At 40.5% G+C, this 19,730-nt stretch overlaps 1 protein-coding gene across 2 annotated transcripts; it reads right to left on the bottom strand.

The window, feature by feature from the left end:
* Positions 1-20: 20 nt before the first annotated feature.
* Positions 21-19,394, bottom strand: LOC100913820 (lysophosphatidic acid receptor 6). 2 transcript variants are annotated; one of them, XM_012553349.2, is made up of 4 exons: positions 18,922-19,393; positions 18,592-18,737; positions 6,980-7,024; positions 21-1,642 (listed from the first exon to the last, which is right to left on the bottom strand). In XM_012553349.2, exons 3-4 carry the CDS (start codon positions 6,994-6,996, stop codon positions 970-972), a joined length of 690 nt encoding a protein of 229 aa, XP_012408803.1. In that variant the 5' UTR covers positions 6,997-7,024; positions 18,592-18,737; positions 18,922-19,393; the 3' UTR covers positions 21-969. The 2 variants fall into 2 exon arrangements, with proteins under 2 accessions (XP_012408803.1, XP_012408805.1); XM_012553351.2 differs by lacking the exon at positions 18,592-18,737 and having other exon boundaries at positions 18,922-19,394.
* Positions 19,395-19,730: the final 336 nt, after the last annotated feature.

Raw genomic sequence — 19,730 nt, 5'->3', positions numbered from 1 at the left:
CTAACTGCTCCTAGCCTCAGTTTTTTTTTTTTAATCATAAAATGGTGGCAATCACCCTTCAATTCTTATATGTCAGGGCTGTTTTGAAGATCAATTGAGATATCATATGTAAAGTACTTTACAAACCTTCAAACTCTAGAAAAATTTAAACTACTACTTACTAACCACATAGATAAAGCAAGAAGACAAAAAGAAGGTAGAACAAATAATATATTTGTTTCATATAGATCCAACCTAGCATGCCCGCTTGAAGCACCTTAAGATTCAACCACCAGAAATGTTAGATAGAGGAAATTAAAGGAGAACTACTTCCCTGAGTCCAATTTGTATCAAGAATTTCTCAAAGAGCACTAGGCAACTGTAAGTGTAGGCTTGTACCAACTTCCACTTGGTCAAGAGAGCCAAGAGTAACCAGCTTGGCCTTCAACCCTGGCTCACATCCCCTCATTTCCTCACCCAGGCCTTCCCTGCCCACCTGAGAAATCAAATTCTCTTTCAGCCTTCCTTTGAGAGTCTGTAGCACTTTATGTTTATATCATTTATTCAAGATGTCACAGAATGTCAGAACTGAAAGGATCCATTCCCTCAGAGTCCTACACAGAAGAAGTGACTTAGCTAAAATCATGTGAATAATGAGTAGCTTGTGATTCTACTGTCCCCCCTTTGTTTATTCTGCTTTATGTTCGTCTTGTCTCCCTAAGCACACTGTTAGCTCTTTGGGGACAGGCCCTCATTACTCATTATCTTTATCCCCTCATAGTCCCTAGTGCCTGTGAACTCTTCCAGAACAGTCTCTACACTTTTCACATGCTCTTTGATATAAAGCAATACATAATAAACACCCAATAAGAACCAATTACTAAGGCCAGACATCCCTCAACATTCTTCTAAGTCTCAATTTACAGATCATATGCACAAATCTCTTCCTCTGCCTAGTCACTGAGCATTCCAAGGTCTCTTTGAATCACTTCAAGGTAACCTGCTGAAGAATATCTTGTAAAAGAGATACACATTGATGATTCGTAAGAGTAAACCAATGGGATAAATTAATAACTTCAAGAGCATGGCAGCTGTGTTGCAGAAGTTAAGCAGCATTAAAGTGTGCTTGGGTACACCCAAAGAAGTGACATCGACATCCTTTAAGCACTCCAGCTGATAAACAATACACTCGGCGATGACAGAAATCCAGATGAACTTAGAAGCCACCTTAGCATATCTGATGGTTCTTATGTGGCGGGTCTCAGCTGGCAGGAATGTGATCAGAAAGGCTTCCAGACTCACACAGCTGAGCAAAAGGGAGCTGATATGGGCATTTGCGGTCTGGAAGTTTTGCCATAGGCTCATCTGAAAAGAACATGATGATCTTTCACCACGGGAGGTGTCCTGGATCATGGCAAACATACTAAACCCCACCAAGATGTCTGCCTGGGCCACATTATGAATAAATACCACCGTGGATTTCCTGGAAATGTTGGGAGACATCAGGAGCAGAAGGACATACAAACTAGCACACAGGCCCAACAAGCTGATGATGGTGTTGGGAGATGGCAAGATGAGATACTGGATGTATTTGAACACCAAATACCTGCGGAGATCTTTCATATGATCTCGCTTGGTGAACCCTCGGAAGTGGAAAAGATTCCTAAAAGGATGCAAAGAAGGAAAATAAATTAGAGTAAGTCCATAGGTCAAATAACAGACTTCTGCAAACCTAGGTGTATGTTTCAGTTTAGCCTGATCCACTCTCTTCAGCAAACCAGCACACATTAAGATCTTTCATATGTTTGCTTAAACCCCCTTCAGAGCAGGCTGTGTATCCTCATCAAATCTTGCACCTCTTGTAGTGGTGATCAGTGATAAAGGGAATGTCTGGGTTCCATTTCCATGCTGTTTTTCCATGCAGATGAAACTTTGGTTCATACTTGTTCTTATTGGTTCTCATGAATTAAGTTGCAGGGAAGAATCAAGAGCAGTTCTATTTCTCCTTACATGGATTCATTAATGCATCCACACAGAAGAGAAGCTTAACTGAATAACTGGGACAGGACTTTGCTGGAGGAAGGGTGTGATTCCTCCAGTTGGCTGCAACTCACAGGACCCTGAAAATGTAGGAGTAGATAATAGAAGATCTGCTTCATTAAAAATAAACTACCTGGGAAGATTGACAGTCAAGTCTCTTGTAAGTGGGTGTGCTAGGAGCATAGGATTTCAAAGTGGAGAAGATCTTAGAGAGGGAACCCTCTCGTTGTGCAGAGAAGAACAGAAGCCCAGAGAGTGGAAGAGACTTGCCCAGGATCACATGAAAATAAGAAGCAGAATCAGGATTTGAATCTAAGCCCTCTGGCTCCCAAATCAATGCTTTCTCTAGGATACCACTTAAAATGGAAGAAGGATTAGCATTCTTTTAAAAGTGACAGGGAATGGCTTATGTGGCTAAGTGGTATTTGTAGTAGAAAGAGCCCTGGACCTGGAGTCAGGAGGGCCTGAATCTAAATCTGACTTCGGACACTCAACAGGCAAGTGGTTTTTTAGCCTTCTTTATATCACTTTCCTCAGCTGTAAAGGAAGGATATCTTGTAGGTTGTTGTGGTAGTTGTTGTGGGAATCAAATGAGATAATACCTGTGCCTGGCACCTAGTAGATGCTTAATAAATATTTATTTCCTTCCCTGTTTCATTCCAATCCAAAATGTTTCCTTTCATATTAGTAATACACGTGTCTGGCAGTGATATCTCCTCCAACTTTGTCTGTACTCTTATGCTCCCTCCTTCCTATTCTTTGTCTTCATCATATGCTACCCAGTTATTCCTTCTTGTGCACATCTTAGCTCCTCAGCTTTAAACTCCTTGAACAATGAAATATATTCCCCAAATTTTCTCTGATTAACTGAGGAAAAAAGGGGCTCCATAGCACTCATCAGAGCAGATGAGGGGAGAGAATGGCCACAACACAATGAAAGGGCAGAGATGCATGGGGATAGACTGAGCCAGACAAGCCAACCAAAGAGCTTCCCACCCTACTGCCCCACGCCTGCTCTGCTTCTGAGCTCTCTGCTTTGGAATCACTACTGCTTCTTCTGCCTTCCCTTTGCTGCTTAAGTCCTTTGGATTTTGGTGCCTGAGAAAACCCTAGTTCTCAACTAGGTCTCAATGTAAAACTTGTCACTCTTTAGCCAGTAGGAGCCTTCCCCCAGTATCTTTGATAGCCCCATTCACTGGCACATGTATCAGCCCAACTGCAGGAATATGATAGAAGTGATTGCTTCATATATGTATTTTGTTCCCTATATCCCTTAGCCCATAAAAATATTCAATAAATATGATTATTGATTAATTGGGCCTTCAAAACTCAAAAAAGGAAAAACTATCTATCAGTGGCTCTATTCAAATAGCTTTTTAAAAGATTAAACAGGGTTGAATTTTGGGTGAGAAGGTGAGCAACACTGATAACAAGTTGTTAAAAGTTGGAATGTTGAATGAAGCTTCCCGGAAGGGGTGAGAGAGATTGGAGGCATCAGGATACAATGGGAAGAATGCTGAACTTGGAGTCAGGAAACTCTGGCACCTCTGACCTGAATGGTCACAAGTTGAAGTCAGTTGACTTCTCTGGGCCTCTATTTCCTTATCTGTAATATGAAGAGATTGGACCACATGACCTTGAAGGTCCCTTCCAGCCAAAGATCTATGATCCTCCCCACATTTTCTCTCATTAACTGAGGAAAAAAGAAGCCCCAGAGCACTCATCAGAGCAGGTAAAGGGAGAGAATAGCCTGTATCAAATAATAAAATATAAAAAGAATTCCAAAGGAAACTATTTAAGTCCAAAAAAATGTTCGTCTATGTGTCCTTGTCACATCCATTAGGTAACCTGTTTTATGATGTTTGGTACCAACCAATGTGGTTGGACCAGTTGGTGGGTCCACTCATGAAACTTCAATTTCTACCTATATTTCAGAACCTCAGATAAGGCATATCCTGTCCTATCAGATTATATAATAATCCTAGCTAATTTATATCTATATAAAATTATACCATCTATTATCCCTAGCTTTCCTTACGTGACTGGTTTACCTTCTTTTCTGGTCTCACATCATCAATAGTATGCTGCAGCCTGTTTCTATTCACCATACATCTTTTTTGATGGATGCCCAATTGCTGCACTGGGATCCATAAAACATTAAAAGACCCCAAGAAAGGCTTCCAGTACAGTGGGTGGATCCACTCTAGAGAAATACAGGATATGGACAAGAGTCAAAAAGGATAATGACTTGGCTAGATTGCGTTCTTTCCGCACCTTAAGTTGATGGAGAGTGAATAGCCATGCTGAAGAGGTCACAGACCCCTTGAAGCATTGAGGCATGGTGCAAATGTCACTCCCAGCAAACGAGGAACTAGTATTGCCAGCTGGTCAGTCCTTTGATTGTTAGTACTGCATCCGGGTAGCTCAGATCTGAACCCCTCTTCATAAAGGGGGAAGATCTATGCTATCAGCGTTCATATAGCCTTTGTGGAATTATGATCTTGGAAAGGGCACTGGTTTTGGCATAAGACCAGGTTCAAATCCTGCATCAGGTGTATAAATAAAAATTATTAGTATTGTGACCCTAGGTAAAACATGTGTAACTTCTCTGTGCCTCAGTTTTTCATCTGCAAAATGGAGTTGGGAATGTTTTAACTCCATAGCCTCTTAAGATTCCCTCTAGCTCTAAATCTATGATTCCATGATTTTATAAAATGGTAAGAAAATAAAAAGGCATGTATCTCCCTTTTTTGTCCCCACTATTCAAGCTCTGAATGACGGCCTTACTGCTTGGCTCAGTATTACTGCTAGAGTTACTGCTTTGAGGTAATTTTACCGTCTTTTAAAAAGCACCCATTCCCGTAAAACAGAGACCTTTATTGGCACTTTGTCTCTAAATCCCATGCAGAGTACTTCAAACCTTAGAACTTCTCCCTAAGGCAAAAATCTTGAAATGCTTTTATTTTTCCCATTAGTGGGAAAGAAACTCACATTTTCCATTCTCCGTCTTTTAGCAGATTGCTCATTAGTAGCTAGGAGCACGGCAAGGCCAAGTTCTCAGGCAGCCTATTCCAGTGCCAATTTTGCAGGCAAACATCCCTCCCCTTGCCCCTCTCTCTGTTTTATGCCCTTAAAATGTAGGCACCCATTATTTGTCATTTGGAGACCCCAAAAGTGGCAGAGAAAACTCCCACCACCACCACTGGCCTCTGGTCAACGAGAGCCATAGTTAACTGGAAATGAACACCAGATGTTCAGAAAGAGAAACAAAAGCCAAGTCTGAGATGTTAACCATGAGACTTGAAAAGCCTTGGCGCCCTAAACATTCTGGAGATCGGGCACTGCAGAACACAGTGACCTGTGTAATAAATAGTTAGGGTTTAGGGAACATATTCCCTTTTTTTCAGTTTTTCAGTCATTGACATATGCCAGTGGTCTAACTAGACTTTAAAATATTTGTTTGAATCAATCCCTAAGTATCTGTTAAACACCTACTATGTGCCAGGTGCAAATCCAAAGAATGAAACAATCCTTCCTCTCATCTAAGATTCCATGGAGTGTGATTGATTGATTGATTGCTAAAAGTAAGTCACTAACTTGGAAAACATTCTGCTTCTAAGAACCATACTCTCATCATAACCTCTGTAGGAAAGGGTTTTGATTGCCATCTTTGTGGCAAGTCAGCAAATTAAAGCCCCTCTTAGAAGATGGGGAGGAAGGGTATCTTGGGATGGCTGTGAAACCCCTAAAATTATGCCACGCAGGCAGCTACTTTGTATACCCATCAGACTGGCCTGGCCCCTTCTCTGCCCTGTGTGTGTCACTCACTGACTGTGCCATTTTTTTAATTCTGGGTCGCTCTCTCCCTCTGTCTCTCTTGTTCACCTACCTTCCGCATCCTCCTTCCTATAATGTAATAAGAAGAACTAATATTTGTATTATTTGAAGTATACAAAAAAATTTATATGCATCATTTTAAAATAATCTAGACTACAAATATTATTATTTCCATTTTGCAGATAACAGAGTTGAGGTTCAAAGAAATTAAATAACTTGTCCAAAATTATATAGCCAGTAAAGTTTAAGATTTGAAGCCTAGTCTACTACTCCAAATTCAGTACTCATTGTACCAGCAGGAATGGAAATATAATTTGTTTCATTTATTTAATAGTTCTATATTCCCTCATTTTCATTTTAAGTGTGAATTTAACATTTTAGATTTATCCTTCAAAACAAAACTTTTTGAAGCTTTTTTTTTATAACTTCAGAAGAATATGGGTATAAAGCTGGAACAGCCCTCAGAGGTCATCCTTCATTTTACAGAGAAGAAACTAAGAAGACAGCTAGATAAAGTGACTTGCCCAAGGCTACACAGACCATGACAGCTAGAGTCAGGTCCAAAACTCAAGTCCTCTGCCTCCAGGGTCAGTTTACTAGCTCCCTGCTTCTGTAGCCTGATTGATCCCCACCTCCCACCCCCCACTTCCCCATGGATATGTGGTCCCTAGTAGATGAGTAATTCCCCAGTGCTAGGCAAGGTTTGTATTTAGAGATGGTGGTAAATAATGTGATGAGAAAACAGTAGGAGCTTGTGGGAGGAGCAAAGAAGAGAGTTCCTTTAGAGGCAATGTGGTGCCATTGAGAGCACATTAGATTTAGAGTAAAAAGAGGTCTTCTTCCTGGCTCTTCTACTTACTAGGTAGGTGAACCCTGTCTCAGCTACTTGAGGTAGTGGGGGTGAAGATGAAGGCTCTTGGTAGGTCCTCATGATTGCCATTACTGGCTTAACTGGCTCCTTTCCCTCTCCTCCCCAGGAGGTAGGCTCCCTCTGCATTGTGTCCCAATGCACGAAGTTGGAAGCCAGCCACTGCAATATCCAAGACTCTTGACACACTACTGTGATCCCTTAGGGAGAAGGAAGAGCTTTGGAAATTTCATAAAGAAAATATAATACACTTACATCAGTCCTGAGGCCATCAATAACGTGGGAGTGGAGGGGAGATATCTAAGGAAAGAAAATAGCAGTTACTACAAGATTTTTTTTAAATTTTAATAGCTTTTTATTTACAAGTTATATGTACGGGTAATTTTACAGTATTGACAATTGTCAAACCTTTGTTCCAATTTTTCCCCTCCTTCCCCCCACCCCCTCCCCTAGATGACCAATACATGTTAAATATATTAGAGCATAAATTAAATACACAATAAGTATACATGTCCAAACCATTATTTTGCTGTACAAAAAAGAATCGGACTCTGAAATAGTGTACAATTAGCCTGTGAAGGAAATCAAAAATGCAGGTGGGCATAAATATAGGGATTGGGAATTCTATGTAATGGTTCTTAGTCATCTCCCAGAGTTCTTTCTCTGGGCGTAGCTGGTTCAGTTCATTACTGCTCCATTGGAAATGATTTGATTCATCTCATTGCTGAGGATGGCCAGGTCCATCAGAATTGATCATCATATAGTCTTATTGTTGAAGTATATAATGATCTTCTGGTCCTGCTCATTTCACTCAGCATCAGTTCGTGTAAGTCTCTCCAGGCCTTGCTGAAATCATCCTGTTGGTCATTTCTTACAGAACAATAATATTCCATAATATTCATATACCACAATTTATTCAGCCATTCTCCAACTGATGGGCATCCACTCAGTTTCCAGTTTCTGGCCACTACAAAGAGGGCTGCCACAAACATTCTTGTACATACAGGTCCCTTTCCCTTCTTTAAGATCTCTTTAGGATATAAGCCCAGTAAGTTTCTACAAGATTTTAAAAACAACTGAAAGCATCCACAGAATCTCCATATCAGCACCTGGTGAGTCACCCACAAAGGCTGTTGATACAATGCGTTCACCTGAGATCCCCAAGATTATAAAGCCTGAAGGGATGGACTTGTACTTGTCAATGTCTCACTGGTTTGAGATGTTGGAGTTCTCTTGGTGTAGTGGATATGAGGCCAGCCACTGTCTTTAAAATCCTGAAGACCTGAGTTCAAATCCTTCCTGTGACCTACATTGGCTGCTTCCCTTAACCTCTCAATGCTCTCAAGCATCTCTTTAAGACTTCCAGTTTCAGAGCACTTGCTGATCTGTATTGGTAGTTTCCCTATTCAGAGATCCTTCCCTATACCAGTGAAAGCACAGTTTTAGGCCCCATCCCATTCCCCCAAAAGATATTCTCTCCATCAATCCTAACCAGCCTCTCCAGACTTGTGAGGCAATGTTTCACAGTAGACAGAGCCCTGGATTTGGGTTTGAATCCCACCTCAGACATTTAATATTGGTAGCCCTGGACAGCTCATTGAACTTCTCTGGGTCCCAGCTTCCTCATCTATATATAATAGGAATACTAATAGTATTTTCCTCCTGGTATTATTGTGAGGATCAAATGAGATAATGAATATAAAGTTCTCAGCAGACCATATTTATCTTCCATTATCATTATCAGCATCTTACTCTTCATTATTATTCTTATAAAAATTCTGTAGTCAGTCCTTTGACCAACCTGGTGATGAGCCTCTCCAGCTAGTTAGATTGGTCTTCCAGCAAAAGACATAGCCTGTTACCAGTCCCACACTTGTAGCTTTTTCAGTTTGCTAGAACCTGACAGAGTATGCACCCAATTGGCATAGTCTTTGAGAACCCAGGATCGCCTCCACATCATGATCGGGCATCCCTAAATCCTGGTAGATCCTACCACACAACTAATGCAGATCCATGGTTTTGATGACTGCTAATAAATACTAACAATAATGTCTCATCTGCATCTACCGCTTTATAGTTTTCAGAGACTTTGTATAAAAATGTATCGTTTGAGGAAATGCAGGGCTTGAAGGCATAGAATCAGACCTGGAAGCCACCTTAGAGGAGATCTGCTCCAAACTGGACCTGAAATGGCATCCCTTTTCGGAAGGAGCCAGACTCTATGCATATTCCACATTGTGATAGGCAGAAGGCTGGGCAACCCACCGGCCAGCAAACCAGCTTAGTCAGCACGTAGATCTTGGACAGGCAATGAGCTGTGCCCAGAATCGAACAGGAGAAGGATGGCATAGACTGCATTTGAGGGACCTTCTAGACTTTTCAGTTATCTCAAGCTACATTCTATAGTAAAAGCCCAGCTCTTGAATACCAATATTCTTCAGAACATGACTGAAATCATGTTCTTCCTGCCTCAAGTTTTTTCCTGCTCTAATCCATCCTCCACAAAGCTATCAAAATCAATCAGAAATGATTTTCTCTAAAGCACAGTTCTGACCACATTACTCCCCTGTTAAATATACTCCCTATTAGCACAAAAATTAAATACAGACTCCTCTATTTGCTCTTTGCTTAAAACCTCATCACAGTCTGGCTCCAGCCTACCTTTCTAACCATTATTCTCCTTCAGACACTCTATGATCCAGTCAACCTGGCTCCCATGTTCTATGAGCCTTTGCCCAGACTGCCCTTTATGCCTGGAACACACTCCCATCTCACTTCTGCCTCCCCAGTTTCTTTGTTCCCCCTTTTACGTACCTAACAAAAATTAATTTAATTTCCATTAATTTTGTATGTATTTCTTTGCGTGCAGATCACACATGCAGCCTACACCCTCACTTCCCCCACCCCTTTCCAACTCTACTCTCTGTTCCCTAAAAGAACATCATAACTTCGATGGCAGGTACTTCTTGCTTGTTTTTATATTTCTCTTTGTTGGTTGGTACCACCTGGAACATAGTAGTATTTACTACTTTTTTCATTCATTTATTCATGGTATCTTCTGTTATAGAATGTAAACCCCTTGAAGGTAGGGAGTATATAATTTTTGACTTTGATCTCAAGTACCTACCACCATAACAGGTTCTTAAAAACTGCTTGATGATTGATTGCTTGACACCACAGTCTGAGCAGAATCGGAATTGCAAGTGAAGTGCCCCCAAGACATTGGAGAGAAACATGGTGGGTATAAGTAGACTGCAGTGTGCTATCAAGGATAACTTTTAGGAGGAATATAGAATAAAAGACATCATTGAGAACAAGCATAATCCTAAAAGGAAGTGAACCATTTGTAGCAAGTATGAAGGGAACTAGTCTATTGGCAGAAGGAGGCCGTCCTCTGCCGAAGATGGACTGAAAGATCTGGATAAGAAGATTTACACAGGGGCATCCAGATGGCGCTGCAATGGATAGAGCAACGGTCCTGAAGTCAGGAGGATCCGAGTTCAAATTCGGCCTCAGACAATACGTACTAACTGTGTGACCCCTTAACCCCAAGACTCATTCAGGCTCTATTTGTGCCACATCCTGGCTCGTTGATGCTGGACAACTCAATTAAGTTGTCAGTGCTCAGACAGCTCTCTTAGGAGTAGACACTGGGGAGATGGTGCTGATCTGCATTGGGAAAGAAAGTTCCTCACTAGGAGCCTCCTATACTGAGAAAATCACAAGGCTGCTTTTAAAAAGAGAATCATTGAGTGAGTGAAACAAGTTCGATGACCAAAACTGATGCCTTAGTGTTGAGTCGAATGTTCTCAGACGTTATCTTACTTCTGCTTCCCAGATGGCCGTTACAGAGGGGATTGCCCTCTGCGTCATTGTCTGCTCCATTTGAGACATGTTGAAATGCATGTTGTTACAGTCGTTTTTTTCAGTCCCATCCCAGTTTCTTGACCCTATTTGGGGTTTTCTTGGCAGAGATACTGGAGTAGTTTATCACCTCTTTTTACAGGTGAGGTAGTAACTGAGGCACTGAGAGTAAAGTGACTTGTTCAGGGTTACCCAGCTTAGTATCTGAGGCCAGGTTTCAACTCAAGTCTTCCTGATTGCACCACTTAGCTCCCCTGTTGTTATTCCATATTTGAGCTTAAAACAAGGAAGCAGACATGCATAAGTGACCTCCTCTCCCACTCTCAACAAATACACATACAAACACATACTCACAAACACAAATACCCACTTTCACACACTCAAGAACAGGAACACACATGCTCATGCATTTGCACTCAAACATCCTCACACATTCACACTCAAAAACACACACTTAAATACACTCAAACTCACACATTTACTCACAACACACACTCAAACACATTCATGCACTCAAGCACATACACATATTCACACCATCATTTACTTGCATAAACACTCAAACATGCACTTATACACACTCATTCACAAATATACATTCAAGCACACACACACTCAAATTTACATTCTCACACACATTCAGATGCACCCTCAAATACATTCACACACACATTCACATTCATGCATACACATTTAAACACACTCAAGCACAGTCACACACTCAAACACATTTAAATACATTCACACTCACAAACACTCAAGGACACACCCCATATACATACATTATTACGTACACACACACACACACACACACACACACACACTTTCATACTTCCTGTTCTAATCAGTTGTTCGGTTGGGCTGACTGGTTGACTCCTGTCAGTGCCAGAACCAGCACTAGGCCCAGCCCTCAAGTATTGTATTTTTCTCAGCCTCAGTATCGAAGTCATAGGACCAAAGGACCATAGCTTTAGAACTGTAAAGTGAGGCCCTTGGAAGAAGAAAGGATTTGCCCCAGGTCCAGCAGGTAGTAAATAGCAGAGCCAAGATTCAAAGCCTCGTCTTTGGACTCTAAAATCAGCACTTCTCACTTTCTTTAAAGGGCAATCAAGAAAAAGATAGAGCATATTGATCTGAACATAGGCACATCCTCAAAATAAGATTCCTTTAAAAGAACAGAAAATGCTTTTAAGTATGTACTGAAAAGGCTTCTTTGTTTCTCCAAAATTTTTTTTGTTTTTTCCAGTTCTTTCCATTCAAATGAAAAATGCTTTATTCACAAGCTTATTGGTTCTCTGCATTTTCATCGCCTTTATGACTTCATAATTACATGCCTCACTCAGGTTTGATACAGTTCTGAAAGGGATTGAGAGTGCTATTTAAATTGATAGGATAGCTTAAGGAGGAGCAAGCAAACATATGGCAAATATGTCTTCTCCTTGATTCTTCTTTCCCTCCTGGTCTGAGCAATCCTTCTCTATCTCTTTTGCTGGATCTTCATTCGCATCACCCCCACTAACAATGGTGATCCCCCAAGACTCAGTCATAAGTCCTCTTCTCCTTGTTTATTATTTCATTTGGTGATCTTGTCAGCTCCCATGGACTCATTTATCATCTTCATGCAGAAAATCCTCAGACCTAATTGTCCAGAACTCATTTCTCTCCTGCCGTGCCTCACATGTCCAACTGCTTTTTCGCCATTTCAGAATGAGTGTCTCATAAACATCTTAAATTCAACAGGTCCAAAATTGAACTCTTTATCTCTCTCCCTAAACCCTCCCCCTCTACTGAACTTTCCTGTTACTGTTAAGCATACCACCATCCAACGTGGCTCTCTTCAACAATGAGAGGATCCAAATCAGTTCCAATTGATCTGTAATGAACAGAACCAGCTACACCCAGAGAAAGAACACTGGGAAATGCGTATGGACCACAACATAACATTTCTACTCTTTCTGTTATTGTTTGCTTATATTTTTGTTTTCTCTTCTCAGGTTATTTTTACCTTCTTTCTAAATCTGATCTTTCTGGTGCAACAAGATAAGTGTATGAATATGTATACATATATTGCATTTAACATATTTAACATGTATGGGATTACCTGCCATCTAGGGGAGGGGGTGGAGGAAAGGAGGGGAAAAGTTGAAACAAGTTTTTGCAAGGGTCAATGTTGAAAAATTACCCATGCATATGTTTTGTATATAAAAAACTATAATAAAAAAAAGAGTACCGCCATCCTCTCACAAAAGCTTTCCATGCTAAGGGGCATCCTCAATTCCTCACTCACACCCCTCATATCCAATTAATTTCCAAGTCCTGTCCAGCACTACCTGTGTAACATCTCTTATTTACACTCCTCCTGTCTCTCCTCTGACAGTACAACAACTTTGGTGCAGATTTTCAGTTACTTCATGCCTGGACTATTGCAATAGCCTTCTGTTTGGTCTCTGTGCTTCAAGTCTTTCTCCACTCCAATCCATCCTCTATTCAGTTGTCACAATGACCTTGCTAAAAATTAACCCAGGTCTGACCATATCAATCCCCTGTTCAATAAACTCCAGTGGTTCACTTCTTGAGGATCAAATATAAAATCCTTTGTTTTTCCAAAGCCCTTCAAAATCTGTCCCCTTCCTAGATTTTTAAGTCTTTCTATACCTTTCTTTCCTATGATCTGGTGACAATGCTGTTGCTTGCACGTAACATGACATTCCAATGCTCATCTCCCAACTCTGAGCGTAGTCACTGGCTTTACTGGGCTGGAATGCTCTACCTTTCTCAGCACTACCTCCTTACTTCCCTGGCTTCCCTCGAGTCTCAACCAAAGTAGAAGCCTTTCCTGGTTCTCCTTAATCTTAGCATCTTTCTTGTGAGCATACCCCCAGTGTATCCTATACTTATCTTGCTGATACATAGTTGTTTACATATTGTTTCTCCGTGACACTATGAGCTCCATGAGAGCAGGAAATGTTTTGTTTTGTTTTGTTTTTTGCCTTCTTTTGTATCTCTAGTGCTTAGCACAGTGCCTGGTCCATTGTTGACATTTAATGAAAAGCTACTTGTCTGACTGACTGAAATATATATATTTCATGGGAGAAGGCACAGCATTTCAGATCAGAGGACCTGCATTCCCATTTCCAATTCTTCTAGTTTCTACTTCTATGAGTCAAGTCATTTACCTTCCCTGAATCTCAATTTCCTTATCTATAAAATGAAAGACTTGAACTAAGTAAGTGACTTCAAAAGACCTTTACAGCTTGAAATCCTGTGACCCATAAGACTTGACCCTCAAGGACCAGTCCATGTCCATATTATAAAATAGATGAATTTTATCTTTGATCTATTCTGACCACCTAGGATTCCCATCACCAACCTTGGGTTATGGAACCTCATACACATACTCTGGATCTTTTCCAACTCCTAACTCCCACCTAGAAGAGAGACCACAGGCTGTAGAGGGAAGATCACCAGATCTGGAGCTGTGTGATCCAATCTAGAATATTGACTGTTACTTCAGGATAGTAATTTACTTTCCATAAGCCTCAGTTTTCCTCTGTAAAATTGGGCCAATGATACTTGTATTCACTAACTCCCATGGCTGCTATTTTCCTTGAAACAGGAAAGACTGTTTCCTTACAGAAGTGCTTCCTAGTAATACAGAAACAGGGACTATTATTCTGTGTAATGATCACATATGTGATGGGGTCTGAGAGTCTAGGGAAAAAGAAGCTCCCCTTGGGTCTCCCCCATTCTGTTTACTAGTCCCTGGAATGCATTTAACAAAAGTCCAGATCTTTCATTTCATTCCACATTGGGACATCTGGCTAATTAACCTCTCCCAAAGGACCATTATGACTATAAATTTACCCAAACCCAAATAGAAAATATTAATAATATAGTCTTTCTGAGAGGATGGGAGGTGAGGATAGGGATTAGTGAGGCAAGAATCATAGGTATTAGAGTTAGAAGGGACTTTAGCCTTAGTTAAGACCAGAGGTTCTAAACATAAAAGTAGGGAAAAAATTTACATCCAAGATTTCTGAAAAAGGCCTTATTTCTAAAATATGTAGAAAATTGACTCAAATTTATAAGCTTACAAGCCATTCTCTAACTGATAAATGGTCAAACGAATAGGAAATTTTCAGATGACAAAATTAAAGCCATTTCTTGTCATATGAAAAAATGCTCTAAATCATTGTTGATTAGAGAAATACACATTAAGACAACTTTGAGATACCACTTCATACCTCTCAGATTGCTAAGATGACAGGAAAAGATAATGATAAATGTGGAAGGGACACTAATACATTGATGGTAGAGTTGTGAACTGATCCCACCATTCTGTAGAGCAATTGGGAACTCTGCCCAAAGGGCTATCAAAATATGCATACCCTTTGTTTGCAGTGCATCTACTGGGTCTGTATCCCAAAGAGATCATAAAAGAGGGAAAAGGACCCACATGTGCAAAAATGTTGGTAGCAACCCTTTTTGTAGTGGCAAGGAACTGAAAATGGAGTGGCTGCCCATCTGTTGGGGAATGGCTGAATAATTTATGATATGAATGTGATGGGATATGATTGTTCTATAAGAAGTGATGAGCAGGCAGATTTCAGAAAGGCCTGGAGAGACTTACACGAACTGATGCTCAATGAAATGAGCAGAATCAGGAGAACATTTTACACAGTAACAAGATTGTGCAATGATCAACTATGAATGACTTAGCTCTTCTCAGCAATGCAGTGATCCAAGGCTGTTCCAAGGACTCATGGTGGAAAATATTGATCACATCCAGAGAAAGAACTGTGGAGTCTGAATGCAGATCAAAACATACTATTTTCACATTTTTTTCTTTCTTGTGGTCCCCTTTTGTTCTGATTCTTCTTTCACAATATGACTAATGTGGAAACATGTTTAATATGATTGTACATGTATAAACTTTATCAGATTTCTTGTCTTGGGGAAGAGGAAGGAAAGAGAGGGAGAGGGAAAAATTTGGAGCTCAGAATCTTACAAAGATGAATGTTGAAAACTTTCTTTATGTAAAATTTATTTTCTTTATTCTTGGGATTTTTGTCTGTGTTTTCTTTTACAGCATGACTAATAGGAAAAATTGTTTTACATGGCTGTACATGTATATTCTATATCAAATTGCTTGCCTTTTCAATGATGGCAGAAAGGAGAAAGAGAATTTGGAACTGAAAATTTTAAAAAATACAAATGTTAAAAATCATTTTTACATAGAATTAGGAAAAATATAGTATTTTTAATTCATTAAAAAAGTTGAAAAAAAAGCATTCCCAAATCTAGCCCAATCCCCTATGGGCTTCAATGTCAAGGTAGTCAGTGCAGTTGAAGTGCCAGGCAAGGGACAGGCTGGGGTTTTTCAAGAAGAAAGAAGATGAAATAGACATCAGCATAAAGGAAGCTTACCTTTTCACCATTCACCCAGCCTCTGAAGGACGGCATGGACAGAGCTTTGACCATGAGCAAGCTTAAGGACAAAGGAGTGAATATATATTTAACAGGAAGAAGCAGGAGCTGTGGCCAGAGCAGAGGAAGAGGAGATCAGTCAGGAGAGGGGACCATCATCCAATGCAGACTGCCGAGAGATCCAAGAGTCCAAGCTGACTTCTAGGAGGAGTTGGAGATAATCTAAGGCATCCCAGATTCCTGGCTACCCCACCTGACTGGGCAGTGACCCACTAAAAGGTTTCATCCTGCATGGAATAGCTTGATGATGGATATTCACAAGCTTCCTATGGAAATATTTTGGAGAAAAGTGGGTTCTGAATTTTAGCCTGCTTGCAAACAAAAGAGGGGGTTGAATATGAACTCCCGAGCTATTTTTTTTGAGCTCCTTGATTTGAAATTTTCAGGCAAAGGGTCTGAGAAACAGCTACAGGCTCCTAGCCCACTGGGTGCTTTAATGGTTTAGTTTTATTCTTTATTTGTGGCTCTAGACTTTCCACATGCTGCTGCTCACCATAGACAAATCCCCTTGCCTTTCAGATGATTCAAGAACAAATCTTAATCGGGCAGTCTTGAACAAGGCAGAGCTGTGCCACCATTGACTTCTTCAGTTCTAGCTCCACTTCTAGCTCCACTTTCCCTCTGAGAGGTCACCTTCTGATGGTGGGGGCGGGAACGGTGTGCTGCTCCCTAGTTCCTGTTCAAAGAACCTCAATCCTCAGGCAGTCTATTGATAAAAACTCGGCCAAGTCATGGAATATAAGGCTCTCTTGCCCCATTGGAGGCTTCCTTTGCCACCACTCCCTGTCAGGAAATGGGTTAGAAGGGTTTTGAATCCTGTCCTTAGCCATCTTCTGAAATGTGCCAAAGGAAACCCACTTCAAAAAGTATATTAGGCTGCTGTGTGCAAATAGTGATTTGCAAGATGCAGGATGTATAAAAGGGTAACTCCCAACCACAGCAAAGATAAAACTACACACACTCTGTGGCAAAGACATCTGAAACCTGACACCACAGAATCTAAGATGGCAGGACTGTTTGTCTTGAGATTTTCTTCGAGGGATTTCTTCAGAATTCTTCAAGAGAACAGGAAACAATAGAACTATTTGCATATTAGCCATATTATCCAGATTGAAAAATGGAATCTTAACCCAGATTTGGAGAAATTGGTTACATGATGTGAAGTTTCAGAAAGTGGTCTGGTCTAGTACCCAGGATTTGAATATAGAAAACCTTGGTTCAAATCCCGGTTTTGCCAAGATGATTCGATAAGCATAGGTAAATTCATTTGCTTCTATAGTCCTCCATATCTTCTCTCATAAAATAAAGGTTTGTGATATGAGGGTGTCTTCAAGAAGGTCAAAGACATAAAGATGAACGGCTAGATGGCACAGTTGGACAGAGTACCAACCCTGGAATCAGGAGGACCTGAATTCAAATCTGGCCTAAGACACTTACTGTGTGACCCTGGGCAAGTCACTTCACCCTGATTGGCTCACCAAAAAACTTATAAACGAGTTCAAAGAGATAAAGAAAAACCATATATATCACAGGTAACTATGCTTGTACAAAAACACTCACCATGAACTGAGAGATGTATAATAAATAATAAAATAAATGGGAAACAAACTGGCCAAAAAATCACATATATATGAATATAATGGAATATTGTTGGATCATAAAATCCACAAATACAAGGAATTCAGAGATTTGTGGGGACACTTATATGAATTGATGCTGAGAACCAGGAGAGCCACATCTACCACAATGACAATGTAAACAAAAATCCTCAAAGGAAGTGAAAAAATTAAAACGAAACACAATGAACCATCTTGATCTGCAGGACAGTTGATAGTGAGGAGGACTACGGGCACGGGGTGTTGGGTATGCTTTGCTGTTCAGTTTTGTCCAACTGTTTTTCTTTGTTCCAAAAGAGTGTTCAATGAGTGGGAGGGAAAATAACTTGTGCTGTAAAAACCAGAAGGCCTCATTCACAAAGAAAGAAAGAGGTTCCTTTAATTCACATATTCTCTAGTTCTGTAATCAGCCGGGATGGAAGCTAAGAGAGTTTCAGAGCTACAAGGAACTTTAGTAACTACTTAGTCCAACCCCTCCACCACTTTCATACATCCAAGATTTTGAGATCTGGAGCTGGAAGGAACCTCAAGACCATCCAGTACAACCTCCTCACTTTAAAGATGAGGAAACTGAGATCCAGAGAAATTGAATAGCATACCCAAAGACAAAAACTTATGAGTAGCAGACCCGAATATTATTTAAACCCAATCCTTTGCTTCTAAACCATATTACTATATCATATTATCTCGGTAAGCCAAGGAGGACATTAAACCAGCTATGATGTGATCACTACAGATGCTCACCACTACTTCATATTTGTATAGTTCTGTACAGTTTTCCAGGTACTTTATTACTATTGTCTCATTTGATCTTCACAATAACTCTATGAAGTAATGTGAGTATTATTATCTCCATTTCCAGGCACAGAAACTGACACAGAGAAATGAGAAGTGACTTACCGAAGCTCACCCAGCTAAAAAGTGACAAAACAGTCATCCGAATGTGAGTCTTCCTACTCCCAATGCAGGGTTCTTTTCATTATCTAGTTGTAAAGAAGAGCCGTGTCTGGAATGTTGGTGATATAAGGCAAGCAGGATCTGTTGAGCTTTAAGTGAAAGAATTTGGGTACTACATTCCAAGGCAAGCGTTGCTCTTCTCATCTATTGTCAAGTGGGTTCCATTCTGTCTCTTTCTCAGTAATCCCCACTTTCAGGATTAGTTAGAGGCGTGCCGTTCAGTTACCATGCAGAGATATTCCCCCCCAAAAAAAGACTCAGAAAAGAACTTACTTGGAATGGTGAGCCAGCCCCGTTCTCTTCACTAGTGTTACATGGAGCCAAATGGCACCAGGGCCAAAATCACTTAATCTTTCTTCTTCCTGGAAATGTATTTAATTGTGGACCTTGAGTATGCTGTTTATCTAGACTGCACCATAAGGAGTCTGTAGGCTCTATGCCCAACGGCAGATTTCATAAGAAATATGTGAATCATAACTGTTAATAAGCCTTTATGCAATCTGGAGGAGGTAATCCTTCTATCCTCACTGTACAGCTAATTGTCTTCAAGTTTCCATGAGGAACTGAAGACTGAAGCCCTCCTCTGTGGTAATGCAGTCTAAATTTCCGGACAAGTTAAAGCTTGGGTTCAACTGCCTTTTGAAGGTTCTGACACACCGAGTTGTATCCATGATGGACTATGCCAAGGGTGTAGTCAATGGGACCACTGCCACAGGCAAAGTGTGGGGCGGGGTTAGTCCTTCAGCTCATGGCTTTCTTCCACAGCCATTGACTCATCCAGTAAAAGCAGCATAGAACGTACTAAGCAATAATGATAATCACTTTGTATCTGTGTAACCCTTTCAACTTTCATGGGAATAACAGAATTTAGAGAGTTTCTGGTCCAAGCCTCTCATTTTACAGAGGAAGAATCTGAAAGCCAATAGTTTGCCCAAGGTCATATGTCAAATATTTGGTACATTTGATTGGGGATTTGAACCTGGGACCTTGATCCACTGGCCTTTCTATTCCACTGTGCTGCCTCTTATTGTAAGACTTTGACAAGCTACTTCTCTTCTCTGGATCCAATCCCAAATCCTCTT

This window comes from Sarcophilus harrisii, chromosome X (genome assembly GCF_902635505.1).
Source record: "Sarcophilus harrisii chromosome X, mSarHar1.11, whole genome shotgun sequence".
Taxonomy (NCBI): Eukaryota; Metazoa; Chordata; class Mammalia; order Dasyuromorphia; family Dasyuridae; genus Sarcophilus; species Sarcophilus harrisii.
Note: the sequence above shows the minus strand (reverse complement) of the source record. Positions and strands in the feature narration are given on the sequence as shown.